The sequence below is a fragment of the Equus przewalskii genome, chromosome X (assembly GCF_037783145.1).
Source record: "Equus przewalskii isolate Varuska chromosome X, EquPr2, whole genome shotgun sequence".
Taxonomy (NCBI): domain Eukaryota; kingdom Metazoa; phylum Chordata; class Mammalia; order Perissodactyla; family Equidae; genus Equus; species Equus przewalskii.
The window spans coordinates 65609848-65636249 of NC_091863.1; the positions used below are offsets into that span (position 1 = coordinate 65609848).

A 26402-nucleotide genomic window follows, 5' to 3' on the forward strand; every position below is an offset into this window, starting at 1 on the left:
GCTATCTCTGGATTCTAATTTTGTAGTTTGCTCATAGTAGTATGTCTAGGCTTCATCTCAGTTTTTACTTTTAGAGCCTTTACATTTACAGTTTTTATGCCTTGCTAATTTGAAGAAGCTCAGCTAAAATGCTAACAATCATCTGTTCCTTTAAATTCCATAAATGAAGAACTTCTGAAATACATTTGAGGTCTTTTTTGGTCTTTTTTTTTTTTTTCATATTTCAAGTATATACCAATTCCTTATGAAACATAGATAGGTAGAATTTTCTTAATGTTGAGTTTCAGAAAATTTGAAATGCTTTTGGCTGTAGGTCCTGCTCTTTAATTTTCAGGAGTGTTATTGGTTTAAATAATTTAATTAGCTAATTTCTAACTAATACAATTCAGGAATATGTAGATTTTTTTCCCTGAGTTCTTCTCAGTATTTTTTCTGTCCTCTTCCAGATAGAAGAGGACATGTAGGGGCCGGCTCTGTGGCCGAGTGGTAAAGTTTGCGCGCTCAGCTGCCGTGGCCCAGGGTTCGGATCCTGGGCGCGGACATGGCACCGCTCGTCAGGCCACGATGAGGCGGCGTCCCACATCCCACAACTAGAAGGACCTGCAACTAAGATATACAACTGTGTACAGGGGGCATTTGGGGAGATAAAGCAGAAAAAAAAAAAAGATTGGCAACAGTTGTTAGCCCAGGTGTCAATCTTTAAAAAAAAAAAGAAGAATAGGACATGTATGCATGTCCTCTTTAAGATATTAAATAAGATGTATAAATAAGAATCCAAATAAGACTCAAACTAGTATTGTATTAAACCATTCACATTATGTATGGTAGATTGCAGAAAAACAAAGCATTGATTGGTGAAGCCGAATTACATGCTGCTCATAGTGGTAGGAAATACTGGGTTGCAATTTCATTGGGTAGGACATGTGTGTGAAAACATTGTCCAGTCACTCAAATTCATCTGATCTCTCACCTCTCTGATTAACTAATGCCTACAATATTTCTCATTCACTTAACTCTTGGGCATATTTCTTTTAGTGTGACATACATTTTATTTACTTTGTGTGTGTGTTTATTTTTAGTTGCCTAAAACCAAATTGTAAGCTCTTTAAATGCAGGGATTGTGTTGTGTTTCTTCCTATCCCTCACAATTTCTAACAATGTCTATGCACGTAGAAAGCATTTGTTAAATATGTTCTGAACAAATGAGTAAAATTAAGGAATAGTGAGTTGTACGGATGGATTATAATCTTTCAAAAAGTTCACAGATGTGGATAGCTGGCTGCATTTTGGTTACTCTGAGGTTGTGGTCAGTTTCAGTGTCTCATATCTTCAAGCATGCCATTCTAGAAGATATTTTGTGGGTGTCGTAGAAGCCATTTCCAATCTTAGGCCATCTCAATTATTATGAGAAGTAATATAGCACAGTAATGAAGAACATGAGATCTGAAGTTAGACTTCTTAAATTTAAATCCTGACTCAGCCACTTACTTGCTTGCATGTTGTTAAGTGACTTGCTTCTCCTTGAGTCAGTTTTATATCTGTAAAGTAGGGATAATATTAGTTCCTACATCATGTGATGGTTGTGAGAATTGAGTTAATACGTGAAAAGTGCTTAGAATAGTGGGAAATGTTAGTTATTATTATGACAGTGGTTCTTGTAGCTTCTTAAACTAAAAAAAGTAATCTCCAATCACTTTTTTAATAAACAAAACACAGACTAATCTTGATGACTTATTTCAATCCTAATAAATATACAGTGGGGTCATGACTATATAAATTACTCATACATCTGGGAAAATAAATTTAAAATTTATACAAGCACATGCATGCACATATTCATACATAAACAATATTTAAGAATAATACTGTGACCAAAACTTGCAGATCAATACTGTTAATAGCGAGCTCTGATGGGACAAAGTGACATGGGATAAAAATGGAAACTTTGTTACCCAAAGTGTGGGTGTGTATGGCATATAAATCAGCTTGAAAGCCACAAATGTTCAGATTGATAGCTTAGTACGCAATCATAAAATTCATCCCTGGCAGAAATTTGAACATCACCACTATGTCTGTGAGAAAGTATAGCAAAATACAGATGGTTTTAAAACGTGGAAGATTCTGTCAGATATTGAGAATGAGCTTTCTGCCTTTAATTGATAGTCTCGCTTTGAAGGGGCATGCTGATTGACTGTGAAATTTTAATCAGTTCTTAGGCTTGCTAAAGGTCTCCTTGGAAATTTGCAATGAATTTTATGTGTCATGGCATTTAGCTTCTTCAGCTTTCATGCTTCCTTAAAGAAATGACCGTCTCTGATTAGCAAAGTTTTAGAGCTTATAGCTTGATTTAAGTTAATCAGACCAACTTATTAATTATATCATCAATGGCTTAAAAGATCATATGTATAAATGAAGGCCAAAATGATATGTATGGACTTCATCCAAAATCCAGTGATCTAAGGCTGCAGGCTATTGGTTGGTGAAGTGATGGAATCTGTTTTAGATCCATATCCATTTTCTGATTAATATCTTATCTAAGGAAGATCAAATGAAAGGGTTTGTAAAAGCAAAGGCATGGTAACCTAGCAGAGATAACTGACATTTCCTCTATCAGATACTCAGTCATCTATAGAGACTAAGTTGTTTTATTAAATTTGCATACAATGCAATTCTTTAAAATTTATTCCTACAATCTTCTTGATAGTATATTACATTCTACTGCAAGTATCCGCTGCAGTTCATAAAAGAGAATGTGGAAATTGGGGTTTATGCAATATTTAGGGCATTATAATTCAGTCTCCATACATATATAAAGAGTAAAGGAAAGCTAAAGTCACCTCTGACAAGTCATTCAACTTTCAAGTACAGTTTGAGTGAAGTTTCAAGTGCATATGAGCATCATCCGTAAGAATGTAAATCTCATTCTATTAAAAATAACTACATATAATTTTCCCTTGCTAGTATGAAAAATGACCCATAAAAGTTTTAGTTTATTTTTCTATCATATTTAATCACTGTAATGCAATAAGTACTGTAAAGTCTTCTATAAATTTATAGGAAGATTGCCCTGAGAAATTTAGCTTTTAAGTTTCTTTTGACAGAGTTACACAGCTTCTTCTTGACATTTCTGATTTACTTTCACCCATTCATATAACATGTAGTCTTCTAAATCAAATACTTAATTCATTCCCGTTAATGAAGGGAAATAATAAACTTGAAAAATTAGGTGAGAGAGAGAAAGACACCCAAGTTTAGGTAGGTACTTTGCAACTGTCTGAATAATATTGCTGGTTATTTTCTAGCATGCAGCAGAGACTTTTTCTCTATCATGAAGTTCCAAGAGGGTGGGAGTTGGAAATCTGAATAAATATCTACACGGATAGAAGTTGGATTATTCCAGGTGGCTTCACTTTTTAAAATTTGAAATGTAATAAGAAACCTTACTAATTCATGAGTAGGGTGAGGCCAGTCTGAATATGTAGCAATAGAGAATTATAAAAATTTAAAATAAAAGAAATATAGTTTTATGCCTTTAAATGACAGATTGTAATAAGAATGAAACTAACAAAGTAAATTAATAGAGGTCATTAATAGATCTTGCTTTAATAAATAGATAAGAATGCAAACATGATTTAATTAGCATATCAGTACAATGAAATATATACTTGTAAAGTACTTGACAAGTTTTGAAAAACAATTTAGGGGCCGGCCTGGTGGCGCAGCGGTTACATTTGCACATTCTGCTTCGGCGGCCTGGGGTTGGCCGGTTCGGATCACGGGTGGTGAGGACATGGCACCACTTGGCAAGCCATGCTGTGGTAGGCATCCCACATATAAAGTAGAGGAAGATGGGCGTGGTTGTTAGCTCAGGGCCAGTCTTCCTCAGCAAAAAGAGGAAGATTGGCAGCGGATGTTACCTCAGGGCTAATCTTCCTAAAAAAAAAAAGTAATTTAAATATTCCTCATGAAATCTTATTTACATTATCTAATAAACAAATTATCTAGAGATATTGTAAAGGTAAATATTCCCCTGACTTAATTATTTTTTAAAAAGCAAAGTAATGAAATGTGTTTTAATCAGCTTATGTTATATTACTATTAGTTCCCAGAATATTAGCCACACTCACTTTCGTAGGGAAGTTCAACATCAAATTTCAAGCAAATTACAAGTTAATTTTTGAATATTTCCACTGTACTCTACTGTTACTATGGATAACCAAATATGAATGATAATTTCATCATTTATTCAGTCTTCTGATGCTTTCAGTTATTCAAAGCTCAGTAACCTTTCATGTCAGGTTATATTAATTTATTTTCTCCATCATAGAATACGTTGTATTATGCTATTTATAGATCTTCTAGTTACTTCTCTCTAAGTAGATCTAAAGATATGACAGAAGCAGTTCATTAGAACATATACCTGAGAAATTTTGGATTTTTTTCTGTTTTGATTATAATTATGAAAGTTTGCTCAAGAGATTGTACCCTCCCCAAATAATTCACATTTATTAGCAATATAGATTCTCAGCTGATAAAATTCCAAGTATTAAAGCAGTCACAAATCAAGAACCACATTTTATCTCAGTTCAACTAAGTTCATTTTAGGTATTATTATAACAGATTACTAATATGCTTTCAGTTATAATCTCTGATTGTTCTTGCATGTTTTACAGGGTCACTTTTGTTAATTAAATTTTGTACTTAAGCATTTCTGTAAGGACCTACGAAAATTTGTCTCTCCTAAGCCTTTCTATCTAAAGATGCTGAATCTAAGATGGAGCTGTTGGAACCAAAAGTGTAAATGAATCATTGAATGACAAAAGAGCCACATGCAATTCTATGTCAGTAGAATTGTATAGTTACCTTTTTCTTTTTTAGAAGATTGGCCCTGAGCTAACATCTGTTGCCAATCTTTATTTTTTCTTCTTCTTCTTCTCCCCAAAGACCCCCAGTGCATAGTTGTATGTTCTAGTTGTAGATCCTTCTAGTTCTGCTATGTGGGACTCTGCCTCAACATGGCTTGATGAGTGGCGCTAGGTCCGTGCCCAGGATCTGAACCAGTGAAACTCTGGGCCACCAAAGTGGAGCGGCAAACTTAACCACTCAGCCATGGGGCTGGCCCCAGAATTGTATGGTTATCTTTACAAGGAGGTATAGTCTCTATTTTCCTTGACGTCTCCTCTACCTCTTTTATGTCTTTTTCAGAGTTGGATTACAGTTTTCTGGTATATGGAGAAAACTTTGAAAGAGCAGAAATCAACGGAGAGAAGCTACTTAACATCACTCGGCAAAAACTTAGTGAACTCGGTGTAATCCGAACTGACCATCAGGATATCATATTAAAAGCAGTTGCTGATATTTACAAAAAAGTGAGTATAGCACTGTCCTATATTGCCTATCTTTCTAGTTGACAAATGTGAATTAAGGGCAAGAAGTGTGCTTCTGTCTGCTACATGGTTTACAGTAAATTGCAGTTTTTCGCCTTTCCAGTTCAAAGGTAGTTATGACTAATATGGTCTCTAATTACTCTGCTTAAGAATTCTGTGGGCCCTTCTCATTGTTATATTTGAATCGTGGCAGCAACTGTCTGAAGTTGTTGCTGTTTCTTGCTCTGCCTTGAGGATGATGTGTCTCATTAGTCTTGGGCAAACTCATGGATAGTCTACCTAAAGTTACTTTCTCTCAAAAATGAATGTTGGAGATGGAGGTTCTAAGGAATTAGCTCACAAATTCCTAGAAGATCAAAGAATTGAGAGGACTACTATATCTACTGAGGCTCAAAATGAATCAAAGAATGATGAGGGAGTTGTCAAGGCCAGACGTGACTTTCCAAACAGCTGTCTTTGCACCTAAAAATAGAGTTGTCACTTTCTGTAATAGCCAAGTCAACCCAAAATTCAATGATAAATACAAAGGGAAACCTAGAACAATTTAGCAAAGATAAAGAAAACTTAGAGTTTTTCATTATTTCAGGGCTGTGATCATGCTAAAATGTATCCATCCATTTAATAAGTATTTATTGAGGACCTTTAATTACATGGGTAATTTAAGCAATATCATATGCCTAATTGTGTCATGAATTTCATTTCCCACATTTTCACTTGATAGGCTTAGAAATACTTTCTTTCTAATAGATTTTAAAATATTCTAATCTACCATATCTCTTTTGGATGAATTTTATCCTTTCACTTTTTCTGTAAGGACATTGTATACTTCTTTTTAAAATAAAGTCTTCATGTATCTTTTCTTTCCTATTCTAGTTAGACTTTACAGGAGTATGACAATATCCTGTTTTATTTTTATCCCCTTAAGTTAGGTATTCAACTGAGACTATTAACTTGCAAATACCGTGAGAATCTTTGCACACTGCCTGAATGAGTTGAGTGTGTCAGTCATGAAAGGGCTCAATTTTAACAACAATCACCTAGACTAATTAAGCACCAGTTTATTTCTATGTGGAAGACTTATACTGGAAATTGTTGATTATATCAAGAGCTCAAGTAGTTCCCTATAGAGTAGAATAGCATTTTAAAATATTTGATGGAGGAAAATCTCTAACAGTATCAGTTTCTTTGAACTAACCATGCATTCTCTAGAATATCTTGGCTTTAAAATGCAGTTGTTCCTTGTTCTTTTCTTGTGTGAGAGGAAGATTTTCCTGAGTTAACATCTGTGCCAGTCTTCCTCTACATTGTATGTGGGATGCCTCCACAGCATGACTAACAAGTGGAGTAGGTCTGCACCTGGGATCTGAACCTGCAAACCCCAGGCCACTGAAGCGGAGCACATGGAACTTTAACCACTCAGCTGTGGTGCCGGCCCCTGTTCCTTATTCTTATATAACCTCATAAATTAATTTTTGTAACCATGCTGTCATGTTACCTATGTTCAGCAGAGTGTTTGAAAGGAATTTCTTTTGATGAAAAGGGTAAAAGGATTTGTAATGTATAAATTGGTACTTTTGTCAAGTTTATTGAGATATATTTAAGCCTGAGAACTTAAAAACCTATACTCTTTAAATATTGCATGACCATATTTATCTTGCTTGAGATCTGTCTGACTAAAGATACTTTGGCTGAATAGCCAAGCTATAAACCATATTTCATTAAATTTAAGATGCTACCATTGAGGTGTGCCGTTATTTCATTTACCACCGTGAAAGGAAAAAAATGCTATCAATTCAACTAAATGCTTTCTTCTCACATGGAAAAGCAATCACATCCTGATTTTAGAGAATTTAAAATACAAAAAAAAATACTCTTCCTCCTCCAATCAATGAAATATGTTATTATGTGAGGTGTGAGTTGTGATAATATTTTGGAAGAGGTACATGTATTCCTAGAGATCATAGAGAGATGAGTTTTTATATAGCTAGTCGAGCAATGACTTTTGGTAAGGCTATTTCTGACTCAAGTCCTGAAAGAGCCAAATATCATGTCATATCTTAGCTGGACATCTGGGGCTTCCAGGATGGAACAATCTTAACTACATTAGAAGAAAAATCTTCAAGAGAATGGAAGCTAGAAATAATCAAACAGGAAAAGTGGTCAGGGGACAGGTTCTGAATAACCAATGGTTTCGTAGGGTAAAGGAATATGTTAGTTTTATTTTGGGGTTTTTATGGAGGAATGAAAATTTAAAAGTGAGAGGAGACAACAGCAATCTTAGGATATAACTGTTCTCCTTGGCATATATTTAATAGAAATCCATTATAATTGTTTTAAATGTCAAATGGCAAGTGGATACATGGACCACATGTATACAGATTTTAAGTATGTCATAAAAGTTAAAATTAAGAAATATAGATAAGAAGAAATAATAGTACAAAGTAGTCAGCTTTTCAGCACACTCTGTATTACAATTTTGTAGAACCCAAATATGGTTTATATGTGGTTAGAAGGTGGGAAACTAGGTTTAGAGATAAAATTTTGAAGGCTAAAACCATACCAGCTGATAGTGGAAAACTTGGGAATTGTTGATGGAGAAGATCCAAAAGCTCAAGTTGGAGATTTTGAGGTGATAATATTAATGATACTACTTGACTTTATGTGGCAAGAAATCATTTATAAAATACTATCTCATATTCTAGTTTGATTTTAACAACTTTGAGAGATAAGAAAAGAACATCAGGCATTCTAGAACACACACAAAAATAAAAACTTAAAAAAATAATATGGTAAATAAAAGAAAGGAAGGAACATTAGAGATAGATGCTATTATTCCCGTTTTATAGATTAAGAAACTGAGGTTCATAGAGTTTAATTATCTTGCTCCATGATTGCTTGATGAATAAATGATGGAGATAGGCCTAGAAACCAGGTCTCCTGGCTCACTATTCTTACCACCCAATCAAAACAGGAAGCAGAGAAAAGATGAAGAGGAGTGAAGGAGAGAATGAATGAGAGGGGTCTACAGGCTATCAGAGGAGCCAGGAAATCACTAGGAGTTAAAGAAGATATATCTGAGGAGGGCATTGTCAGCAGGGTCAAATGTTACCAGAAGGGTATAAGAAAGTTTTATCACAAATTTAGAGGAAGTAAAGTTTGAGGCAAGATAGTTTCTTACATTAAAAATTAGGTATGTTTGGCAGGGAGATGTAAGTTAACCAAACATAACAAACTTATCGGTGTTACCTCTGTTGAGCTCTTCTTAAATATATCATTTGCTTCATGGGCTATCACTATTATCATGTTTACATACTTAAAATAAGGTAAACAAAAAGAAAGAATTGTTGAATTTTCATACTTACCAATATTCATCTTTTCTTGATTAAGAAAGTAGTATCATGTATATTAAAAACCTCAGTAGGAACTTTATGTCCCTGGTGGAAGGTCCAAACTTTCTAGAAAGAGGAGCATTTACTGGCAGAGGCTGATGTATAATTACATTTTCTTTTTTTTACTGTATAGCTACATGCAGTCAGAAATATTCAATGGATTTGTCATCAAAGCTTGAAGTTGAAAATGTGGTTTTAGTGGATTTACCATTTTTGCTACTAGGCTTTCTCTTCTCTTTGAGTTAATTACAAGGGACAATATTAGGCAAGAAAAATATCAAAGGAAACAGGAGATTATTGGTGTTTTAGATGTTAATAGATGTGTTCATACACATTTGGCACTGTGGACACAGTAAATTAATTTGGACATGCATCAAAGGGTAGTCATTAAAATTTTATACCAGTTAATAAATGAAAGTTGTGTTTCATATAATTAAAATTTAGATTATGTGAAAATAATTACTGAAAAGTATGATAAGATAATATCATTATAAATAGAAATTCAGCTGTGTGACAACAAGGACTTATGTCCCCCAGAGGAGTAGGGAAGTTTCTTTTTCTGGAATGAAATAATAGGAATTAATTGAACTGCAACTCTCCAATATGTCTTTTTAGTATCGCAGATCACCATAATTAGTATCAGTGCCATTTAGAGACTTTGGGGAGCCTTTTCAAAGATTTACAATTGATCATCTATTCTAGTGAAAATAGCAATTTGGAAATAATCAGTAGGATACAATTTTTGCAAAAATAGAAAAATAGAAGGAATGATGACAATTATATTTCATAAAGTCCATATTGTAATCCAAATAAGTTTTTCCTTTTATTATATGAAAAATTAATTTATTTTTGTGTTCTTTTCTGATTTGGCCTCAAACCTAGCTCATGCTTAAATCTTGGGCAGAATCCATTACTCTATAATAAGAAACTTAAGTTGTGACTTCCTGTTTCCAGCTTTTCAGTACAGAAAATGCCATCAAATGTGGGCTAATAGTTTATTTTATGGATTATTTTCTTATGTCTGAGAAGTCCAAAAAAAGGTAGAAGAAAGACACTCTATTTCTTTCCTTATACCACTATTGCTCAATTCTGTGGAAAATCTCATGTACTTTGAAGTTTGGAGTAGAACACTAAACATTCTGAAAATTCATTTCCCTATATGATTCCTCTTGATATATTGAGTAAAGGGATGTGAAAAATGTCTACCTTTACTTCCATTGTGGGACTAATTCAAAATGTACACTAAAAAATTCCAGTGGAATCAGACTGCCAAGCAGTTTTTTCAGATACTCAGGCTATTCTTCCCTCTCTCAACCCTGTGAAATATAGAGATTACTGTACAGCTTCCTTTAAAAATATATCCAGTTGCCTCTTAGTCCCATGTTGCTGTAACAAATGGTCGTAAGTTGTAATCATGCTATAAGAATGGAATGTGATTTAAATGATGACAAAACAGATGGTTCACTATTTAGCAGTTGGAAGGAAAGATTAGTAACTTATTTCTTGGCTTCAAGACTTAACTCATTCGAATTAATTTTACCTGCAATGAACTTCTTTGAAAATTATCTAAGACAAAATTTTAAAATCTTTCCCTTTCATCTCAGAAACATAAACCTTTCTGGCGTGTGCTGATTTTTCATTAAAATGCCCTTTATTCCTTTTTCTTTCCCAGTACCATGAAGCTAGATTTCAATGACTCTAAACAGATTAAATAGGAAAAAAAATCCTGGGTTAAATTATTTACTAAATACCCCAGAACAATGTGTTAATGGATGGCAAAATTTGAGGAACTTGCATTAAAATGAAAGATCTTTAAGTGTACTGGGAAAGAGAAATACCTGGAAAGGAAAATAATTGGACTGCTTATGAATGTAAATGACATAGTCTTACTCTGCCTCTGTGATACTCTACTTATGGCTAACTAATTTCAATATGCTAAAACATTTTCACTTTTTCTATCTTCTTTTCATTCTTTATGTATAAGTATATTGAAGTTGATCTAAACTCAGTGCTCAAATACTTAAGCCTTTTCACCCAGAGCTAAAGGGATCTCTCTCTGTTCTGTGAAGGGAGCCTATGCAACTTATTTTCATATCTGTTAACTTTTACAGCTCTTGTTATGCCTTACCATCAATATATGTTTGCAATTAAAGTTCATCTTCCTGTCTTTCTATTCTTTAGCATTCCAAGGGAAAAATCCTTAAATAATAGTGAAGCCATGCAATCCAAATAACCCTATTTTTGGTTTTTCTTCTACAATCTCATTTTTCTAGCCCTGTTAATAAATATTAAAGTTAAATATAATGACTAAAGACGTGTAATACAAAAACTAATACCTGACCAACTGCTTGACTAGATATCTGGTTCCACAGGGGCAGATTGCATGGTAAGCTGAAAATTAGGGGAATTATGTTATTATCCCACTAGAAGATTTATCACTTATATAGCCTATAGAGCAGGAAGTTCCTCAAGTTCATTCACAGTTATTTATATTCCAGAATTGGTAGCTGGTTGATTTTTGTATTGACTCTGAGGTAAGTTACAGTTGTGATGGGGGACTTGAACTATTTGAACAGCTGCTGGAAATGTCATTCTATTAATAGCAAGACATGTGTCTGACTATGCCTACCATTCTCTTCCTTCATTACTACTTACTAACTATAAGATGACATGGTCACTCTCTCCAAGGCTTCTATGACTTCTAAATAGTTCTTCTTTCTTAGTGAGAATTTGGACTAGAGAAACTTTTCTTATCATGGTTTTCTTTCCTAAGAAATAAAATTGCCAAGAGTGCAAGTCTTCAGACTCAGGTGAATTTTGTCTCAGTGTATGGGGGTGGGAACTAAATACCTATACGTATTCTTTCAGAAGAAGGTCCAGTAATCTTGAATGGGAGAAATGCCAGAAGCTTAAGAGATAGGAAATTTTTTATCTTAAACAGTTGTTTTACAAAGTTTCTCCAAACATAAATATTTTGTAAGATGTAGAAATGTTGGTTGGATACAAATACAGTCATGTTGATTTGTAGATGGTTAAATAACTGCACTAAAATAATAATATTTAGTGCATTTAAATTTAATTACCACTGAAATAGAATTGAAACTCGTGCAAAAATTACCCACGTAGTTCATCTTATCTTTGTTTTTTTAACAGCTAAACTTCTTTTTAAAATCTGATTTCTTCTTCCTTGGCTGTATTTTCTTCATAAATTATCTTAATTTTTTTTCCCTTAGGACAAATCTGAAGAGGCAGCTATGCAAGGAGAAGATCAGGTAAGAAAACAATAGTAACAACATCAGAAAAACCTATTGAGAATTAAGTAAAAAAAAATTTGTTATCTTAGTAAAGACCTAGGTATGATGAGACAGATGTACTCAGTTTTACAATTTCATGGTTCAAAGTATAGTTACTAAATTGTTTTTGAATTACTGCTATTAACAACTGCCTGAACCATGGGAAAAAAGTGAGTCAAATGGGATCTTTTCCCTGTAGTACACCAAATATCCAGCTGGAAACATCTGCATGACTAATTGGTTGACTTTGCAAGGGGCAACTTAATTATGTTTCTGTAAAAGTTCCAGCACCTGATCTCTTTGGCTCTGGGCTTTTAGGTGCCGTGGTAGTTGAATATTTTGTCACCTTTCTTCTCTTCTGTACTATTTAAGCTCTGTGTGTATGTGATATGGTGTATAATGTTGTCCAACTTATTGCTCAGACAATTATAAGTTATTTTTTGTTTTTTATGTAGTGGGAATTTTTTTTCCACTTTTTGATAGGGAGTATATTGTTTACCAGAGAATTTCTTATAATTAATTTACCATTGTACTAAGGGTGTGTTTTGTAAGTGAGAAGAATTTGCAAGTGAATACGCAGAGGGACTGTTAAAGCATGGATATATTTCATCAAAGAGAGACTGATTTATCCATTTTCAGTCACAGAACTTAACAGAAAAGAATCATTCAATATGGTTAGTGACGGCAGGTATGGAAAAGACACTTAGAGATTCATTTGTAAATTGCCTTGTAGGTAATCGACTTAGTATAGATTGTTCACAACATATGGATTTTTAAAGATATGTCATTATCATCCTTGATGGGATTAAATTGAAGATGTAAATGCTCAATTAGAAAATCTGATGATCCCTTATTAGCAGTGAATAAAATGGATCTCTTAAACCTAGGTTAGGTTGTGAAGAGTTTCTCTGTTTAGCTACTTTTGAGGATTGATATGAACTCCCTCTTGAGTTCTTGGGAATTCACATATTTTCTGGTTTTAATCACTTTCAACCTATTACAGTATATTTTTTAGTGCCTATAGTAGTCCTCAATAATAAAAGACAAATGTGTTTGCAATTTTAAACTAAGTGGTGTCAAATTTAGAGTTCTCAAGTGAAATTTTATCAAAATGCTGTTTGAGTTAATCTTATCTTGGGCCATCACATTCATTTATCCACAGATACTTCTAAATGTTGTAGATTGTTTCTTTTTTTATTTTCAATTGCTGGGTACTATTGTAAATGCATTCAGTTAGTTGGGTGTATGGCAACCTCAAAGAGATCACATCTCTAAATTTTTCAACAGAGTGGTTTAGAATTTAGGTTCTAGAAGCAGGCTGCCTGAGTTTACATTCCAGATAAAACTTACTAGCAGTGACCTTATACATATTACTCAATGGCTCAGAGCCTTTGTTGCTTTAGCTGCAAAATATTGACAGTGCCAAAAATTGTTGTAAATATTACCTGAGATAATTACTTCTAGTTTGTTTTTATATAGTGCTTTATAAATATTAGCTTCCTCCTCCTCATTATTATTACTATTATTATTATTATTTGAGAGCTCTATCCCATAGTCTCCTGGCTCTCTACCCCCAATCCACACTACATAGTTCAGCCAGAATAATCTTTCTTCAGCGTCCTCCTCAAACACTCCCTTGTGCAAAAACCTAACTGATTAAAATCAGACTGCTAAATCTGCCATTAAAGACCCCTCGTGAATTTACAGCCTGTCTTGATGTAGCTCTTCAATTAATTTTTCAGAATTTCTGGCTTTCCTGCTTTATTTCAGGCAATTAAACTCTTACTGTTGCTGGTCAAAAACAACAGGTGCTAAGGGAAAGGAGGCCAGACATCTTGAAAAATTATGATGGTAGCAATAAAAGCAGTAATATTAACAGCTTACATTAATAAGCTTTGCCATATGCAAAACACTAATATAAATAAATATAAATATAAACTATATTTATATAAAACTATCTATAACTCTATCTGTCTATCTTCTATCTATCTATCCATCTAAATTATATACTTTCAGGCTTACAAAATGCTTTATGGATCCTTTCCTAACTGATGTTTTTCCTCACTTAGATGAGGGACAAGGATTTCTCTGGAAGGGCCAACATACATAAATACTGTATGCATTTTTGAGTATTAGAACTGTCCATGAAGAGTCTTTTTGAAGAGAATACCATAAGCCTTCTTAAAACAGACAAATTAGTGGATTCAGAACTGATGGTCAAGTTCCTAGGGGAGTAATGGGGATAAGACTTTTCAACTAGGAGTTTGTGAGAAGGGGTCATCCCAAGTAAAAAGAAGAGTTTGAGCAAAGGAGCAGACATTGGAAAGTACAACGTGTATTTGGAAGATAATGAAAGACCATAGTCTTTCATATAGGGATGTAAAGGAAGAGTAGGCTGGAGAGTCAAGTTGCATGTTTGTAATGCTTTGGATTTCTATGAATAGAAGTTGTGGAGAAGTGAAATTCTAATATACAGTCCTAACCCTTGACTTCATAAGGTCCAAAGAGATTACTGTTTGTTTTGCGTACAGAGTCGTTTTATGGGTTCCTTTTCTCTCATGTTTTGCTTATCACCACACTTGATAGAGAAGAAAAAAATCATGGTTATCTTTGCCTTTGTCACATGTCAAAACACTTAGGATTCTTATTATCCTTGGATGTATTCCTTTTCCAGATGGCAGGAGCTTTATATTTAATCTTTTTTGTATCTATATACCAAAGCCTAACTTTTTTAGGCATAATGAATGAAAATTGATGAAAAAAGTGAAATGATAAGCAGTGGTGTGCTGGTAAATGTTTAACAACAGGCTGCTTGAAAAAAACAGGCATGATATATAAAAATATATGAATGTGTATGATATATATATATGTATTTTTTTTACTGATGTTAAAGACATGTAGCATATAATTTTCAACAATAATAAAATACACAGTATTCTTTATTATAAATCCCATATAGCCAATTGATTTTTAGGGAATACTTTCATTGATTTTTGATGAATTCTTGTATTGTAGCCAACTATGTTTGTAGTCAACAAGTGAACATAGTTTCACCATGAATGTTAAGTGATATTTTTGTTTATGTTAATGACTTAAACAAAAGTGAATCAATGAATATGTATATTGAAAGTTCACTCTTTCATCAATAACGTGAGTTATTTCTTTGTTGAATCAAATGATAGTTTTTGAAACTCAGAAAAATATTTACTCAAGTTTTTGTGCCATTCACAACAAAATAGTTACAAACATAACAGTCATCCTTCTAAGTTTAATCTGCATTATTAACATTTCTCCATCACTTTTGTAAATCTAAATGCAGAACAAAACAATAAATAGATGTTCCCTCTATGGCTGATTTCAATCTACCAACATGATGAAGTTGGGAAGAAATGTACAGTAGTATACCACTCTACAGATACAAAGGATGTAAATGACTCGAGAACAGTTACTAGTAAAATGTGGTAGAATGATAGAGATGGTGAGATTTGAGCATTTATTACTTTTGTTTTAAACATAATTTATTTAACAGTGAGTTTATTTAATTAATTTATTTTTAAAAATGGCTGTGTTGAACAACCAGCTTGCAAAATTCCTGACAATTTACCAATTGCTTCTAGCAAGCCAGTAAGGGCCAACTTTAGTACACCACTGAAAAATAGTGTCATTGATTCATTAAATATCTGTAAGTGATCCTGGGTGTTATCAAGCATATTTTTTTATTGAGATATAATTGACATATAACATTGTGTAAGATTAAGGTGTACACCTTGTTGATTTGATATATTTATATATTGCAATATGATTACCACTGTACTGTTAGCTAACACCTCTATCCCATCACACAATTATTTCATTTTTGTGGTGAGAACATTTAAGACCTAGTCTTTTAGCAACTTTGAAGTATATAATGCAATATTTCTGACTGTAATCACAATACTGTGCATCAGATCTCAAGAACTTATTAATCTTCTAACTCCAAATTTGTACCCTTTGACCAAAATCTCCCCAATTTCCCTACACCCTAGCCCCTGGTAACCACCATTCTACTCTCTGTTTCTATGAGTTCAGCTTTTTTTTTTAGGTGCAAATCAAAACCACAATGAGATATTACCTCACACCTGTTAGAATGGCTATCATCAAAAAGACAACAGATAACAAGTGTTGGTCAGGATGTAGAGAAAAGGGAACCCTTGTGCACTTCTGGTGGGAGTGTAAATTGGTACAACCACTATGGAAAACAGTATGGATGTTTCTCCAAAAATTAAAAATAGAACTATCATATAATCCAGAAATCCCACATCTAGGTATATATCCAAAATAAAAAAAACAGGATATTGAAAAGATATCTGCACTCCTATGTTTATTGTGGAATTATTCATAATAACTAAGATATGGAAACAACTTGTGTCCGTTAATGGATGAATGGATAAAGCAGGTGTGGCATATATATACAATGGAATATTATTCAGCCACAACAAAGAACACAATCCTGCCGTTTGTGACAACATGGATGGACCTTGAGGGCATTATCCTAAGTGAGATGAGTCAGAGAAAGACTAATACTGTAACGTATCACTTATATGTGGAATCTAAAATAGCTGAACTTGTATCAAGCATGTTGAGGCATTGAACATCATTAACCATACGAAGGAACTCACAACAGGAAAGTAGCAGTTGTTAAAATGATTGTTACCTATAAACCCTGCCTAAATGCAAAAGTCTGCATATTGGACAGTATCTTTAGTATTGATCCTTTGTAGTATTTCTATAGCATTTTCAGAGGGAAACTTTCAATAAACTTTTTTTTTTTTTTGAGGAAGATAAGCCCTGAGCTAACTACTGCCAATCCTCCTCTTTTTTCTGAGGAAGACTGGCCCTGAGCTAACATCTGTGCCCATCTTCCTCTACTTTATATGTGCGACGCCTACCACAGCATGGCATTTGCCAAGGGGTGCCATGTCCGCACATGGTATCCGAACTGGCGAAACCGGGCCACCAAGAAGCAGAACGTTCGAACTTAAGCGCTGCACCACTGGGCGGCCCCTCAATAAGTTTTTAAACAATAAATATACCACCAAATATTATAGGAGTAGGAAACACCAAGATGGGAAAACAAACGAAAACTGGAGAATCTGAGGTGGAGGAACCTGAGACGTGGAGATGGTAGTGGACGGCATCCATCTCAATAGTAATCCTAAAATAGATATCTCCAGGTGTATTACTTTTCTATTACCGCCATAATAAATTACCACAAACTTAGAGCCCTACAACAACGCTAATTTATTATTTTACAGTTTTATGGGTCGGAAGTCCCGTATGGGTCTCAGTGGGCTAAAATCAAGGTGTCTGCAGAACTGCTTTTCTTTCTTGATGTACTAAGGAAGAATCCACTTTCTTGTTCGTTTAGGTTGTTGGCAGAATTTACTTCCTTATAGTTGTAGGACTGAGGTCTCTGTTTCCTTGCTGACTGTCACTGAGACAGCGAGAGTAATTTCCAGTTTCTAGAGGCTGCCCACATTCTTTGCCTCATAGTCCCCTTCCTTCGTCTTCAAAGCCAGCAAAAGCTGATTGAATCTCTCTCACGCTTTGAATCTCTCTTGCCTCTTCTTCCATTGTGAAATGTCTATGACCTTTTCTGCCTTCCTCTTCTGCTTTTAAGGGCCCATGTTATTGCACTGAGCCTGCTTGGATAATCCAAGATAATCTTTTTATTTTTAAGGTCAGCTGTTAAGCAAGCTTAATTCCCTTGCCACATAACATAATACATTCACAGGTTCCAGGGATTATGACATGGACGTCTTTTGGGGGGACCATTATTCTGTTTATCACAGAAGAGCTTTTCTGTAAGCAAGATTTGAAGTCACTGATTTTTACTTCTGCTTTTACCACTTTTGGTGCTAAGGAATGGTGCCCTACCCCTCTTTTCTTTCTGTCTATCCCCTAGGAATGTGTTCTTAGACATTTTATTCACCCTTAAGTGTAAATGGCTAAAAGCTCAGTGTTAGCAGGGGAGCTACATTGTGTTTAGATTAAATCTTTTACCTTAAGCAGCTGATTTTTAATTCTAACTCTTACTACTGTGTGACTTTGGGTAAGTTATTTAACTTCTCTGACCTTCAGTTTTTTCATCTACTGAATAGGGATCAGACAGGTCCTTTCCACCCCTATTGTGAGAGTTAGAAATAGTATAAGTAAATCCTGAGTCCAGTGCCTAGCATGTAGTAAGGGTTCAATCACAGTAAAAAATCTCACCAAGTATTGGTTCTGGCATTAATGGATCTAATTTACACAACTGACGTATCTAATTTACTGTAAGAATTTTAAGAATAAATTATCCTTGCAACTCTTAATAAAGACTTTTCATTGGTTATCAGTAACAGATAATAAGGTTTATTTTTTTTAACAAAGACATTATTTACATTATGTTATGTTTGGCTATTTCATCATGTAAAACTATAAGCCATCTTTGATTTTAAAAAATTCTACTACTTTTTGAAATAATGTACACCTGAAATTTATATAATGTTATAAATAATGTTACCTCAAAAAACTTTACTGCTTGAATACTCTATATACAATTAGTTACCAAACCATGCTGATATTTTCTTTGTTTTTTCTTTGTATCCATTTCTTCTTTTCTATTCTTACTGATGAGGTGCAGGGTGTGGCTATGCTAGCCAATGAAGAACAGAAATGGGAGTCATGAAAATCAAGTAGGCTGAGGAGGTATAAGATCCTGTACGTCAGGCGATGAAGTCCAGGAGTGAGATGTATATCTGAGGCATGATAGTGATCATCAATGGTGTTTTTAAAAGCATGGTATTTGTTGGATAGATTGTGTTTTCAGTGGCAAGGAACAGACATTTAAGTGTTTGAAATTTGTTTGGCAGGATCTAGGAAGTCTGTTCTTTCAGACTGATTCCAAGCCTTAGATCTTTAGGAAACTAGAATAATTATAAGAAAAGTAAATATATAGGATGAGAGACTGTATTCCTTTGTATCTCTGGTTAGCTCTTCTAAAGATTTATGAAAACTCCCTTTGCTTTATTAGAAGCAATCTAACTTTTTCTCTTTAATGATATTGATATTTGGAAGTCTACAGAGGATAATAACATTTCTAAGTAAAATATTTAGCCACTACCAGGCAGCGCATCTCCATATACCTGGATATTTTGAGTCATTCCGCCTCCTGTATGCTATCTTCTGGCAATCCTTTAATGGCACAACTACACTTCTGGAGCATAGCTGATCCTTTAGAACTAATATCTTTTTCTGAAGTACAGTGTAATGGTTAAGTGTACAGCCTCCAGAATCAGACTAGCTGGGGTTGAGTATTTCTAATAACTTATTTTTTGTGACCTTGGGAAATAGTAATAATTATTTAATCTAACATTTGTTAACTACTTTTTATGTGTGAGTCACTGTGCTAGGTAACTTACATGAATTATTTTAATTAATTCTCTTGGCTTTTTTGCCTCAGTTTCCTCATTTGTAAAATGGAGTTAATAATAGTTCGTATATCATTGAATTATAATGAAGATTAAATGTGTTAATGTAATGCAGAGTGCCTGACTCAAATATAGCACAATGTTAGCCGTTATTATTATGATAATTATCATTAGTCCATTCCAGTCTCCTTCCTTTTTTCAAATTTGCTAGGAGCTAAAAAGTCTTTTTTGAATGTTCTGGTCCCTACAAAATTCAGCAGGCGCTGACAACATGTTGTTAACTGATCCTCACTAACACAGTAAAGCATGCTACTTTTTATAAATAAGGTTGCAACCTCTCTCTTGCCCCATGGCGTGTCTGAGTTTGTAGGAACTTAGTATTATATTACTCTATTTTCAGATTGTTCTAAAACCCTAGTAGCTACTCCAATAGCTTCAAATTTTTTTCAGATAAGGTAAAATGAGAAGGTGTGATCTATAGAAGTTGCTTTGTTTTAAAAATTAGATCACAATAGGTTCATTTGTTTTTTATTTTAGCATCTGTGTTCATGGACCCATAAAGTATTTGATTATCTTTATTACTATTAAAAATTGCAAGATTTTCCCTGCTGTGTAGTGACGAACGACATTTTGTGAATTATAGCTGATACAAGTCTTTCTTAAGTAGGCTTTTATTATATCTTAGAGTTTTTAAACCTCTATTAAGAATTTTTGAAACTTGCATTTTAATGTAGTGGTAGTTCTATTTTCACCATTTAAAGAAAATATCTAATTTTATATCAAAAGCTCTTTAGGGTGCCCTTTTATTTTTGGTGTTCTTGGACTTTTCCCTAAGTCCAAATCCATCCAAATATTGATGATTTTTATATCCTCCTTTCTTATTTCCCTCTCCATTTGTCTATACTGCAAACCACCCCCCTTCCCAATACTTCTAGCTTGGCTAGTGGATGGTGGCAGCTATTAAGAAGAGTACAGACTTTCAGCTGAGAAACCCTCATCCCTTTTCCATGAGTTTCCTCTCAGGAGAGCAGACATTAGAATAGATAGATGGATTCACAAGGCTCCTAACATCACTTATCCACCTACGGGACCCCAGGAGGGGGAGACATCAGGCGGTAATCAGTTCATGTCCCTTAGCACATGCTACGAAACCCAGCATTTAAGCACTTATCACTCAATGGTACAAATCATTCTTAATTATAATTTCCCTGAAATGAAAGGATCCATGCTATAATAAGTGTGTCATTGAGCTGTTACTGGAAGCCAACTTGTGATTATATGAAAACTTCTATCCCCAAATAACTTCCAAACCACTCCATCATGAATAGACTTGAAAAATAACAAAGCTCGACTTTTACTTTTAATATCTGAAGTTTGTTCTCTTACCTTAGTTCAGTCGGTTGTGGCTCAACTTCTTCAGTATGTTACCCCCATTACGTGCTGTTCTTTGTTTGCATGTTGTGACAAAGAGTGTTTAAATGTGTGAGGTCTTATCATCAGAGTTAATTGATTGATGTAATTTATTTTCTATGTGGGTAAAAAACTCTATTTTACTTTCTCCATGCTGATAATAAAATGAAAGGACTTTTTCATTATGCATTCTCAATGACATTCTCTATTACTGTTAAACAAAGAGGTAGTTTTCTTAGTCTCTATTTTATTTGGAAACAGAAATGCATCATTGCACCTAAAATCATCTAGCACTTGGAAGTTCAAGATCACCATGCTAAATTCAGTCTTATGACATTTGTGAAGGCTGTGTTGCTCATAGATCAGATACTTTGAGTGCCTTCTATTATCTATTTTTATTAGGTTTATAGTGTATCTTTGGAAGTACGATTAACATAGATATTTTATAATTAGTTTTATCACTTTCTGTAAACAATGTAGAATCTTAATATGACATATAGAAAATATATAGCATGGATGATAAATTGTTAAAAAGTACAATTTAAGAAAAATACAGTGGAGTGTGCTATTCTAAAGTCCTGTTACTTGTTTTGAAACATTTCATTTTAAATTAAATTGACTATTCATGCGTGTATTTCTATTTGTGCTACATTTGTGGGAATAGCATCCCCAGTCACTACTATAAAACTAAGGGACTAAATAGATAAATGCAATAATAAAATCAATCCTTCTTGTAAAAGGCTGAGCTGTGTTGAATATCACCTTATTATTTATAAATGTAGTGTTGTTCAGAAGGACCTAGCCATTTCTTACGGTTGGTCTTTGTGCCACACTGTTACTGTGGTTTTCAATAATCTTCCCTAAGTGAGTGATGTCACCAAAATGGTAGAGTAGGAGACCCTGGCCTCCATCCACCCACAAATACCAAAAATTAAACATATACATGAACAAAAACAGCTCTGGAGTCCAATTAAGAAACTTCAGCAATATAGTAGAACAAAAAACTTGAGAATAACCATACAAAAAAGGAAGTAAAACAACTTTATTTTGCCTGTATCATCCAATCTTCAACCTGGCATTGCTCAGCACCAAGAGGGAACTCCCCAGCTAGAAAGACTTCCTCTTGTAGGGGGAGGAAGAGTGAGGTGAGCAAACTGTTTCTCCAGCCTTTCAAGAATACTCAATGGGAAAAAGATAGTCTCTTCAATAAATGGTTTTGGGAAAATTGTATATTCGCATGCAAAATAATGAATTTGGACTCCTATCTTATACCACGCACAAAAACTAACTCAAAGTGAATTAAAGACTTAAATGTAAGACCTGAAACCATAAAACCTCTAGAGGAAAACATCGGGGAAAAGCTCCTTGACATTGATCTGGACAATGAGTTTTTGGATATGACACCAAAAGCACAGGCAACTAAAGCAAAAATAAACAAGTAGGACGACATCAAACTAAAGCATTCCACAGCAAAAGAAGCAATCAACAAAATGAAAAGGCAACCTACAGAATGAGAAAAAGTATTTGCAAACTATGTATCAGATAAGGGGTTAATATCCAAAATATATAAGGAACTCAGACAACTCAATTGCAAGAAAACAGACAACCCAATTAAAAATTAGCAGAGGACCTGATAGACAGTTTTCCAAAGAGGACATATAAATGGCTAGCAGGTACATGAAAAGGTGCTTAACATCGCTAATCATCAGGGAAGTGCAAATTAAAACCACAATGAGATATCACTTCACACATGTTAGAATGTCTATTATCAAATGAAAAAGAGATAACAAGTGTTGGCAAGGATATGGAGAAAAGGGAACCTTTGTGAACTGTTGGTGGGAATGTAAATTCGTATAGCCACCATGGAAAACAGTATGGAGGTTCCTCAAAAAGTTAAAAATAGAGGGCCGGCGTGGTGGCGCAGTGGTTAAGTTCGCACGTTCCGCTTCTAGGGGGCCCAGGGTTTGCAGGTTCAGATCCCGGGTGCAGACATGGCACCGCTTAGCAAAAGCCATGCTGTGGTAGGCATCCCACATATAAAGTAGAGGAAGATGGGCACGGATGTTAGCTCAGGGCCAGTCTTCCTCAGCAAAAAGAGGAGGATTAGCAGCAGTTAGTTCAGGGCTAATATTCCACAAAAAAAAAAAATAGAGAAAAGACAAAAAAAGGTAAAAGTAGGGGGCCAGCCCGGTGGTACAGTGGTTGAGCTCACATGTTCCGCTTCAGCAGCCCGGGGTTTGCTGGTTTGGATCCTGGGTGCATACCTACACACCGCTTGTCAAGCGATGCTGTGGCAGGCATCTCACATATAAAGCTGAGGAAGATGGGCACAGATGTTAGCTCAGGGCCAGTCTTCCTCAGCAAAAAGAGGAGGATTGGTGGCAGATGTTAGCTCAGGGCTAATCTTCCTCAAAAAAAAAAAAAAAACACAAGAATAGAACTACCATATGATCCAGCAATCTCACTTCTGGTTATATATCCAAAGAAAATGAAATCGCTGTCTTGAGGAGAGATCTGCACACCCATGTTCATTGTAGCATTATTCACTCTAGTCAAGACATGGAAACAACCTAAGTGTCCATTGAATATTACTCACCCATAAAAAAGGAGGAAATCCTGCCATTTGCAACAACATGGATGGACCTTGAGGGCATTATGCTGTGTGAAATAAGTCAGACATAGAAAGATAAATATTGTATGACCTTACTTATATGTGGAATCTAAAAAATGTTGAACTCATAGTGTAGAACAGTGGTTGCCAGGGGCTTGGAGGTGGAGGAAAAGAGTAGATGTTGGTCAAATGGCTCAACATTGAATAAGTTCTGGGGATCTAATACACAGCATGGTGACTATATTTAATAATACTATTATATACTTGAAAGTTGCTGAAAGAGTAGGTCTTAAATATTCACACCACACAAAAAAATTATAATTATGTGAGATGATGAATATATTAAGTAACCTTAGGGTAGTAATCACTTCACAATACATACATACATCAAATTGTCATGTTGTACATTTTAAACTTCAACACTGTTATATGTCAATTATATCTCAGTAAAGCTGAGGAAAAAAGAGAGGAGTGAGTGAATGATAAGAATGTCTGCTCAACATAAAGAAAATAGTCTTAGAGTGACATTCAAGACATGTGAATACACTGTATATGACAAATCTCTGCAGTTAGGCATAGAAATGCTTTTTTTTTTAAAAAGATTGGCACCTGAGCTAACAACTGTTGCCAATCTTCTTTTTTTTCTGCTTTTTCTCCCCAATTCCCCCAGTACATAGTTGCATATTTTAGTTGTGGGTCCTTCTAGTTGTGCCATGCAGGATGCTGCCTCAGCATGGCCTGATGAGCGGTGCCATGTCCACGCCCAGGATCCACACTGGCGAAACCCTGGGCCGCCGAAGCAGAGCATGCGAACTTAACTGCTTGGCCACGGGGCCGGCCCCAGAAATGCTTTCTTTTAAGAGTGAACTATTAGGATAATAACACTGTTGAATACGTGATATTAGTAAGTGGAAGCTCTGCATTTAAAATAAACATGAAAAAGAAAGAGGTAGACATTTAAGGAAAAGAGGCAAGTTTTCTGATCATAAGGAAGAATCAATGTCTCTGAGGGTCTAGCATTTCTATAGCTGATAGCCTTCCATTGTAAAAAGCTGACAGTGACTTCAGAGGCTAAAGTTATTATTAAGGAGTAACTTATTAGATACTCTGAAAAAATAGTTTTTTGTTGCGTATTAAAGGAAAGGAAAAAATTGTCAAAGTTGGATTCCAATGGTTAGATTTTGCATAGTTAAGACAGGAAACTAGAAGTCTTTTTGATAAAGCAATGTGAGAGGGAGATCATAATATGGAAATTTACTGTAATTTAGTTAGAATGAGTCTGAATGACTGAGGAAAATTGTTAATGATCATGCTAAGAGTTACTTTAAATGGCATTTAGTCATACCTACACTATTGACAGCATCTGTACTTTATGTACTGTAAAATTAATTATGAGCTTCAGAAAAAAGTTTACATTCCACAAACAATGCTGAAGTTTTAAAGTTCACTTTTGAAGTTCCATGCTACAGCATGTTTTAAAATATCTCAATGCTTGCTGATGCTTTATTAATGACTACTATTGGTAGCAGATGTGAATACTGAAGTGATAAACTTGGACAACTCCAGGAGTTTTGCAATTGATAGGATTGAAATAGTGGTATCTGTTGCCAGAAATATGAGAACTGAATAGCACTGGATAGAGAACAACAGGTTATAGACATACTTGGGGAAAAATAAGGATTTAACTTAGTCTTCAAAATAAATTGGGCAGATGGAGTTCGCTATCATTTGCTTCATGATGTCTATACAAGTAATGGTTTGATATCTTCATACAGATAATAGACTAAATTAACAATTTATGCACTCTTAACTTTTCTATAAATGTAGTTAGTGTAGATTAGTAGACTAAGTTCTATTCACAAAACTAAATATATATATAGTGTGTATGCATATATACACACATGTATATATGCATATGCAAACATGTATATATGTATATGCATACATACATATGCATACATATATACATATAGTACACACAAATAAATATGTGCTTTATGGGATATTTTATATCTTTTCACACACGTCCTATAGTGTGAATAAGAATTAAGATATAAAATTGACAATCTGTGAAAATATTTCAAAAATTATTGGACAAGATGGAACATTTTGAAATGTTACAATAATCCATAGCTATACTGACATTATGCTAAACATTAGCATGCAAGTGGGGGAAAAGCTGTCACCCACCGTGATGTTCAATATCATGCACAAGTTTAGCTAATTTTTCTTATTTTTATCTGAAACTTTGAGTGTTATGTAAGTCTTAATTCCTCTATGACCCAGAAGTCAGTATATCTTAGAAATCAATCAATAATGGCTTCTGAAACCAAAGGCCTATTCTAAGTCAACAGTTTGACTTGAAGTAGTAAAAAACTAGTCAAACAAATGTTTACCTTATATCACTTGGAGATGATGAATTACCTTTGTATAATAGAGGGTAATATTCTGATCCTGAGTTGTTTTGCTAAAAAAAGGGTAAAATTAATTCTGGCCAGTAAAGATGGAGTAACATAACATGCTCCTAACAAATATATGACTTTAGTTCATTCGACAAATTGTTTTGAATGCCGACTATATGCCAGACATTGTTCAATGCTGCAATAAACTTGAAAGCATGTTCCCTGCACTCATATAGCTTATATTCTAAATAAAGAAGATGGCCAATAGAGAAGAAAACAAATGAATAATTTCATGATTGAAAAAAACCAGCAAAACCAAAATATGTTCACATAGATTTCATTTTTCATGTTCCCTAGAATGTTGATCACAAATAAAGCATAATTCTGCATTAAATTAATATTCAACATCTAACTTATTCAAAGAGATATTGCATCTCCTTATTTAATTAAAAACACCAATTT

General features: G+C 34.3%; 1 protein-coding gene across 4 annotated transcripts in view; it reads left to right on the plus strand.

The window, feature by feature from the left end:
* LOC103566226 (uncharacterized) overlaps positions 1–26402 on the plus strand; it is a 396238-nt gene that overhangs the window by 111895 nt on the left and 257941 nt on the right. For all 4 annotated transcript variants that reach the window (XM_070603400.1, XM_070603403.1, XM_070603401.1 and 1 more), the window contains 2 exons: positions 5206–5369; positions 12010–12048. In XM_070603400.1, the coding sequence (XP_070459501.1) occupies positions 5206–5369; positions 12010–12048 (203 nt within the window). The remainder of the gene's footprint in view (positions 1–5205; positions 5370–12009; positions 12049–26402) is intronic.